This window comes from Leiobunum rupestre, chromosome 10, assembly GCF_980474605.1.
Source record: "Leiobunum rupestre chromosome 10, qqLeiRupe1.1.hap1, whole genome shotgun sequence".
NCBI classification, from domain to species: Eukaryota; Metazoa; Arthropoda; class Arachnida; order Opiliones; family Sclerosomatidae; genus Leiobunum; species Leiobunum rupestre.
Window position 1 is genome coordinate 22,539,145 of NC_143393.1, and position 8,055 is coordinate 22,547,199.

The 8,055-nt window shown below is 40.3% G+C and overlaps 1 protein-coding gene across 1 annotated transcript; it reads right to left on the minus strand.

The window, feature by feature from the left end:
• Positions 1 to 4,337: 4,337 nt before the first annotated feature.
• LOC149925074 (transmembrane protein 98-like) lies at positions 4,338 to 6,465 on the minus strand. The gene is made up of 4 exons (XM_090161694.1): positions 6,314 to 6,465; positions 5,650 to 5,871; positions 5,470 to 5,589; positions 4,338 to 4,569 (listed from the first exon to the last, which is right to left on the minus strand). Exons 2-4 carry the CDS (start codon positions 5,793 to 5,795, stop codon positions 4,338 to 4,340), a joined length of 498 nt encoding a protein of 165 aa, XP_090017820.1. The 5' UTR covers positions 5,796 to 5,871; positions 6,314 to 6,465.
• Between the last annotated feature and the right edge of the window lie 1,590 nt (positions 6,466 to 8,055).

Below are 8,055 nucleotides of genomic sequence, written 5' to 3' on the forward strand. Positions count from 1 at the left end.
AAAAGTATAAAACTTTAATCATTTGCTTTTCACAAAATATTTTCCGGAGTAATTTTAGTAAATGCGTCCACCCCTATGAACCAAAAACGTTTGATTGTCACATTGTCTGACGGACTGCCGTCTAGCCCCTGACGACATACTAAATCTGGCAGCAAAATGAATTTTCATTCCATTTCTCAATTATAAATTGAGGAAGCGCCTAGCTCGCTATTGAAAGGGGGCACCACACTTAACTTGGGCCTAGGGCCCCATAAAGTCTTAATCCGGCCCTGTGTACAATATGGTACGCAACACGAAGGCATTGTGATGAATATTTCGATCTTTTACCTATTTAGTTCCAAACATGTACCTAAGTATCTTTTATCTTCAATGATATCTAATTAGTTTTAAGATAAATATACGCAAAATACAACTTAAGAACGGTTATAAACTAATATTATATATAGCATATGTAACATAATTACTCATAAGTATGCCTCTGTATAACATTTCAATTGAAAAAAAATCAATGAGACCTTGTTTCACGCGGAACATACATTGAGCGGACCCAAAAATGCAAAAATGCTTATAATCCTTGCGCTATTGAAAAGGTTACCATGGAAATGAAATCACGTGATCGCGAGGCACGAGCTAAACTTGACATGGGCCAAGCCAGAAACGCGCGAGGAATTCTCACTAACTTCCGTTTCCCATCAGTAAAGTTGATGACGCGTATTTCGTCACGGAGTTGTAAGTGACGTAATTTACGTCATATCCCGTGAACAAGGTTTCATTATCGAAAATGCTTTTATGGCATACTTATGAGTGATTATGTTACATATGTATATAGTAATAAAGATTTATAAAGTTTAAGATATACACTATTTACACATCAAAACGCTCTAAACACCTCTACAGCCTTCGCGTAAAAAACCGCGTCTCTTTTCTTCATTTAATTTTTTTAAGGTAATATTTTTTTAAATTATGAATTATACAAAAATTATATTGAGAAAAGATAGTTCAACTTACTAAACCTTGTTTTTCCTAAAAAGGAAAGTGGAAAACCGAAGAGAAAACATTTTCCCGCGATTTCGCTAGTATTCCCTTCCTTTGGAAATAGTAGGTCTTATTATTCACACACGCAAATTAACATAAGATGTGAGGAGATTGACGGGGCCGCTAAAGCGCGGTACGCGCGATCGAAGTTGGCCGTGGTATAGACCAGGTAGATCCAATGAGGTAGAATAAATAAAGATCCAAACAAATCTGGGATTCGCGGGACACGTTTTATTTGAGTAGGAGAATTAGGTTTAAGTTTCAACTTTATCAAATCGTGTTGGCGCCATCTGTTTCTATAAACAGACACTTTGGCAAAATATATTAGGGTTTAGATTTCCAATAACACGATAGATGGCGCCAACACGATTTGATTAAGTTCATTTACTAGGCCTAACTCTCCGACTCAACAAATTGACGGCTTTTAAAATTCATTTTGCGCGTGAAAAGACCTCTACATGTTATGGTCGAAAAAGCACGCAAAGAAGGCTGTGTGCCCAAGACATGTACCTGTAGTGTCGCGCGCTAAAACGTCATTTCTAAATCCGTCAATACAGTCCCGCGAAACGGTAGGTCGTGGAAGACGGATTTGGATCTCTATTTATTCTACCTCATTGAGCAGATCATCCGTCGTTTAAAACTTTAAACGCGAAAGGCGGGCAAGGCTTAAGGTTTTTCAAAGCGCTTATTGAGAAAATTATACGGAGATATCGCCTTCAGAATCACGATTATTGTTCATTAGTATGTATATTTCTGATAGCAAATAATAGTTTTAACATTTATTACCTTTATAATGTAGAAATTACCAAGTTTAATCAAAACGAGATGAGTATCTCAAAATTTAAAATCCCCAGCAAAATCCCTTGGGAATTCTACGAGCTAAAATGTAAAGAATCTTCTGCATTTTTCAAATGTTTTCACCATTGAGTTGGGAATATTAATCTAGAGATCCAATCAAATCTGCTCCCCGCGAAACAAGTTTTTGAAAATTACGAATGTGCCGTCTCCTCTAAAATGACGAGAAAACGTTATCATATCAGACCGTGGCCCCATCCATTATTTAAAAAAAAAATATTTTTGCCGGAAAACGCGTCTTATTTGAACGAACCATTGAGAGATAGACGACGCCACGGGTAGAATGATAAAGTTTTCTCGTCATTTGGGAGCAGACGGCAGTATTCTTATTTTTAAAAAACTTGTTTCACGAAATTCTGAAATCCAACGTTTTGATTGGACCTCTAGATTAATATTCCCAACTCAATGGTTTTCACCACTCCCGCTCGCGTATAAATCGAGGGGCTAGCCAATCATTCCAATGTTAGAAATTTTGTACATCTGATTTCAGATTTCAAGTGATTTCACTGCTGATTTGTACACCTGAAGTCCCTTTGGTATGAATATATCGAGAGGACTATATTTTCTGGACACATATCGCCCTAACAAATCTGTATCCCTCCAAATACGTCTAGTTTGAAAACGAGACGTTCCATGATTTTGGGCGAGTTAGAGGCTTCTGGTACAGTATGATAGAAGTTTTAACGGGAATACTTAGTTTAAGCAGCTGTTGGCCTGACGTGGTGACCTTTGTAGCCCGGCCATCTGCATTAAAAGTCGCTAGATGGTGCCTCAGGGAGTAGCCTAGCCTAGTGGATTTTAATTATTTTAGTGTAATACACTTCATTTCACAAAAAGGAGGCGGTCTTATTTTTTGCGTCCTCGCAGCAGCGTCGAAAAACGTAATTTTTACGAGCCAATGAGATTGCAGTATTATTTGATTTTATTAAAGCCGAGGAGCATACCGGGGGCCTCAACGGCTGGAATTGGAGAAACGCTAAAAATAATCTCGACATATTCATTCTCCCTGAGTATAAATAAATACATTCTTGGTTTTATACAAACCATTATAAATAGTTAATGAGCTATATCTCATTAATTTTGTAAATAGTTCAGTTAAAGAATTACTAGATTTTGAAATCTTCACGTAGGCTACCTTAGCTATATTTTGAAAATCCAGTGACGCTTCAGAAAGTACCAATCAAATAGAAACGAATATAAGCAATTTTTTTTTAAAACCAAAGAGTAAATAAGTTTGCAAGTCCTACTGAAGTAGCGCTAAGTGGTCTTTGTGAAAGTGTTTGGCGTAACGACATTCGTGCACAAATACTCGTGGTCTACACGTGTAGGTTTCGGTTACCGTACACGTAACGAAATTCGTGCACAAATACTCGTGGCCACCGGTAATTGGCTTACTAAGTCACTAGTTGACTTAGGCCTGTGTGGTTCCTTTGGTATTACCTTAACTGATTGTTATTACTATGAAAACGCGTCAGCGGTGTCATCAACTTTAAAGATGATAAATTAGTGAAGCCGATTTATTTTATGTTCCGTTCACTGCTTCCGTTATATCAAGACCCATGCATGATCTCACATAAGGGGGGTATATTTTCTGTATAGGATTGCGCCTTTTCCTCGAGAGGTGGCGTTCGTTTTCAGATATTTTTAAAACCATACAACTTCAAGCCCGTTCGCGTTCACTAAAGCAAGGCCAACTTTGATCTCTCGCGCTACAGCGGCCATCTCATTCGTTGACGTTTCTGTGTTAACCTATGAGCAAAAGATGTGTATGACGTGAGCGCCTCTAGCGGATTATTATTTTTAGAATAGTTTTTACATTGAAGTCACTATAACAACCGAGCGTGGCGCTGAACTCCTACACGTTATAGTACAGTTTATAGTTAAATTCGACAAATGTGTTGGCCGCTGTAGCGCGAACAGCGCGTGATCAAAGTTGGCCGTGACTAAAGTAACCTTTATAATTACGAACACCACGACGTAACACTTCAAGCCCGTCTGCTACAAAATCGATAGTAAATGTGATTGGGTGACGTAAGCCGAATGAAAACGACCGCCACACTGTGGCCGAACACCGCGATATAAAATGTGACTTCAGAAAATTAAAATAATTACATGCGCGGGCGTTGATATAACGGAGGCAGGGTTTAGTCTGAAACGAGGTCTTGAAATAATTTAATAGACATTTTATACTTATTATTATGTTGCATATGGTATGATTGTTAGGCCTGTCAAGAGAGGGGGAAGTGGGTATAAATTACCGGGGCCCATGCAGCCTCGGGGCTCTATTTGGTACACACTTCACCTTCAAATTTAGTTATCTCCAGTAGTTACGGCTCAATTGGGTTCGTTAATTAATATTTTTCGGAGCCCGCTTTCGGTGGCCCTGATTATAGTAACCTAATACCCTAAAATTGTGAGATATATAAATTTTAGAACAGTTGCTACGATTACGTCACTGAGTGAAGGTTATACCTGGCTTCTAGTAGCCGTGGATCTAAGGGCGGATACATGGAACGGACAACGTCATCCACTCTCGGACTTATCCTTCGGGCCACTTCGATCATCTCCCAAAGTTGGTTTTCGTGATGGGACACGGTACTGCTCATGGTCAAAGCCACGAGGCGTTCGGTCAAGTGGTGGCATTTTTTCAGGATGGCCAGGCAATGCGGAATCAACCCGCTAAAAAGGTTTAGTTTCGGTTAAGCGATAAGTGTTAGTAATAAATGAATTCAGGTACTTAAGAATTTAGGACTGCAGATAATCTCTCGTACTTTATAGCGAAAGTTTGTCAGCATTTTAATATTTAGTGGCTTTAGTATTAATTTATACTCAGGGAGAATGAATATGTCGACATTATTTTTAGCGTTTCTCCAATTCCACCCGTAGGTGCCCCCGGTATGCTCCTCCGCTTTAATAAAATCAAATAATACTGCAATCTCATTGGTTCTTAAAAATTACGTTTTTCGCCGCGATTAACGCTGCGGCGAGGACGCAAAAAATAAGACAGCTCCTTTTTCCTCCCCCCCCCCCCATTAGCATGACGGGGTGAGGGCCTCAACGTGTCCGTCGATATTCTCGACATATTCATTCTCCCTGAGTATAAATAAATACATTCTTGGTACGAAGTAGTGTTGTTAATTTTCCGAAAAAATAAAATGTGGAAAAAGTTACAGAAAATTTAAAAATAAAACATAAATTACTTTTTAAGGGTTTTTGTTTTTATCAAATGTCTAATAACAGTAAACATACTACAAAACATGAATAGTGTTACATTCTTAATCAGTTTAAACTAGTCTAGAGGTTTAGTTTTACTTTCAGATTCGAAAAAATGAGGCGAAAATGCCGCTTTATTTAAATTTGCAAATAATATATTAGACTAATCATGTAATGAAAACTTTTTATTTTTTTCGGAAAAATACGGAAATTTTTCCGGAAAAAAGGCATCAGTCATTTACCGGAAAATTTTCCGACTTACAACGCTAGTACGAAGTAAGCCAGGGTAGCACCAGAAGCTAACGCTACTGCCTCATATTCTTAAGTACCTTAAATAATTTGTAATTCCTTATTTGCACGGCTTACGTCGCATCGTCCACCCATTGGTCATCGTCCAAAATCTTCTCGATGTCGGGATGCAATCGGACATCGTCGAGTTCCATGTCCCGCGTTTCTTCGTGGTTGCTTATAAGGGACACGTCAGGCCTACGAGATGGTCATATTTCGTTAGAGCGCGACCGGGGTACTCACGACCAAAGCGATTACCTGTGTTCCCTTAACTGCGGCGATAGGAAATCCATTTTTCGGCAGTACTTGTGCCTGCAGACTATGATAAGAGCCACCAGAGAGCTGAGGAAGACGATGGTTAAGACCCCGATGGCCACGGCGACGACGGCGTCCATACCCAACATTCTTTACTGTCGTCGATCGCTCGTTGTCGAATTTACGAAACGGCTAATACATTTTTGCGTAGGCATGTCTGTAACCCTAACAAAAACATTTTCGTTCAGAAATGAGTCACGCAAATTGACACTCGAAAGCTCCCAAATAAAACGTTTATCCGGTATATCCTGTACTAGGAAATTAATATAGCCGCTTTTATATCAAACGATAATTAGTACCGAGTGCTTTATTCATTAGTTACGGCATGAGCTTGTTGTTTTTAGCTCTCCGAGTCTGTAAGGGGTGGACCTCGTTGAGCTGTTTTTCAACGTCATTTTTTCCCCTTAGACGTAAGTCTTCCGAAGAAACTTAACGGAATAAGCTCCGATTACAAAGAGTCTTAAATGAGCTGCGTAATATCGATTGGTGTCGAGGAAACTTTGGCCTTGTTATCGCCGCGGGGTTGCGTTTATTTAATCGACTCAGGGTTCGCGGGCGAGTTGGATCCCCAATTACGACGTATTATTAATAGCGGCTTAATATTTACCCAAAATGGACTCTCTACTGATGATCAGATTTGCGTCATTAGTGCTCAATCCATATTGGAATCGTAATAAATTTCATAACAGCGGCGCGGTGAACGCCGCGGCAACTTAGCCCGGAAAACGACGCGAAAGTAGGAACGACTCAAACCCCGGTTTTTGGCAATCCCAACTGGTTTCTGACGACTCTTCTTTTCGCAAATTTATTTTCCTCGCAGTCATTTTCTCGAACCAGGGGGGGCTACGTAGTGTTCGTACATCGCTTCCCCCCCCCCTCGACTTCAACCCTCCCTTTCTTTCATTCTCGGCAAATACTTTTCTTTTCTCAGGCACTTTTCTTCGGGAAGCCACAAGAGAACGGGGCATTTCTTTAGTTTTCAAGGTCAATGCCATTTCAAAAGCAAACTCCATATTTTTCGTTATTTAAAGTTCTTTTATTTAGTCGTTTATTGTTCGCGAAATAACGTAATTAAATTTGAATTAATCGCTTTTTATTATGGTTTTTTTGGTGTTTCTATTATATCTTAAGGGTTTTCTTAAAATTCGTGGAAATAAATACACATAAAGCGGAGGAATTTGAAAAACTTATGGCCGGAAAAAATGCAGGGAATTTGAAAAATTGGTGGAAAAGAAAGTGGGTGGGTTCTTAAAAAGGGCCGAAAATGAAGCGGGATGATTTTTTTAAAAGGGCTGAATTACAAGTGAGGGGTTTAAAAAGGGCTGAATTACAAGTGAGGGGTTTAAAAAGGGCTGAATTACAAGTGAGGGGTTTAAAAAGGGCTGAATTACAAGCGGGGGGTTTAAAAAGGGCTGAATTACAAGTGAGGGGTTTAAAAAGGGCTGAATTACAAGTGGGGGGTTTAAAAAGGGCTGAATTACAAGCGGGGGGTTTAAAAAGGGCTGAATTACAAGCGGGGGGTTTAAAAGGGGCTGAATTACAAGCGGGGGGTTTAAAAAGGGGCTGAATTACAAGCGGGGGGTTTAAAAAGGGGCTGAATTACAAGCGGGGGGTTTAAAAAGGGGCTGAATTACAAGCGGGGGGTTTAAAAAGGGGCTGAATTACAAGCGGGGGGTTTAAAAAGGGGCTGAATTACAAGCGGGGGGTTTAAAAAGGGGCTGAATTACAAGCGGGGGGTTTAAAAAGGGGCTGAATTACAAGCGGGGGGTTTAAAAAGGGGCTGAATTACAAGCGGGGGGTTTAAAAAGGGGCTGAATTACAAGCGGGGGGTTTAAAAAGGGGCTGAATTACAAGCGGGGGGTTTAAAAAGGGGCTGAATTACAAGCGGGGGGTTGAAAAAGGGGCTGAATTACAAGCGGGGGGTTGAAAAAGGGGCTGAATTACAAGCGGGGGGTTGAAAAAGGGGCTGAATTACAAGCGGGGGGTTTAAAAAGGGGCTGAATTACAAGCGGGGGGTTTAAAAAGGGGCTGAATTACAAGCGGGGGGTTTAAAAAGGGGCTGAATTACAAGCGGGGGGTTTAAAAAGGGGCTGAATTACAAGCGGGGGGTTTAAAAAGGGGCTGAATTACAAGCGGGGGGTTTAAAAAGGGGCTGAATTACAAGCGGGGGGTTTAAAAAGGGGCTGAATTACAAGCGGGGGGTTTAAAAAGGGGCTGAAATACAAGCGGGGGTTTAAAAAGGGGCTGAAATACAAGCGGGGGTTTAAAAAGGGGCTGAATTACAAGCGGGGGTTTAAAAAGGGGCTGAATTACAAGCGGGGGTTTAAAAAGGGGCTGAATTACAAGCGG

Bases quoted from the DNA above. Each gene is read 5' to 3' on its own strand.
- LOC149925074 (XM_090161694.1), bottom strand. From the start codon at position 5,795: ATGTTGGGTATGGACGCCGTCGTCGCCGTGGCCATCGGGGTCTTAACC. The intron at 5,590-5,649 runs GTAATCGCTTTG...ACCATCTCGTAG, and splicing joins CCGCAGTTAAGGGAACACAG to GCCTGACGTGTCCCTTATAA. The intron at 4,570-5,469 runs GTAAGCCGTGCA...AAACCTTTTTAG, and splicing joins CAATGGGTGGACGATGCGAC to CGGGTTGATTCCGCATTGCC.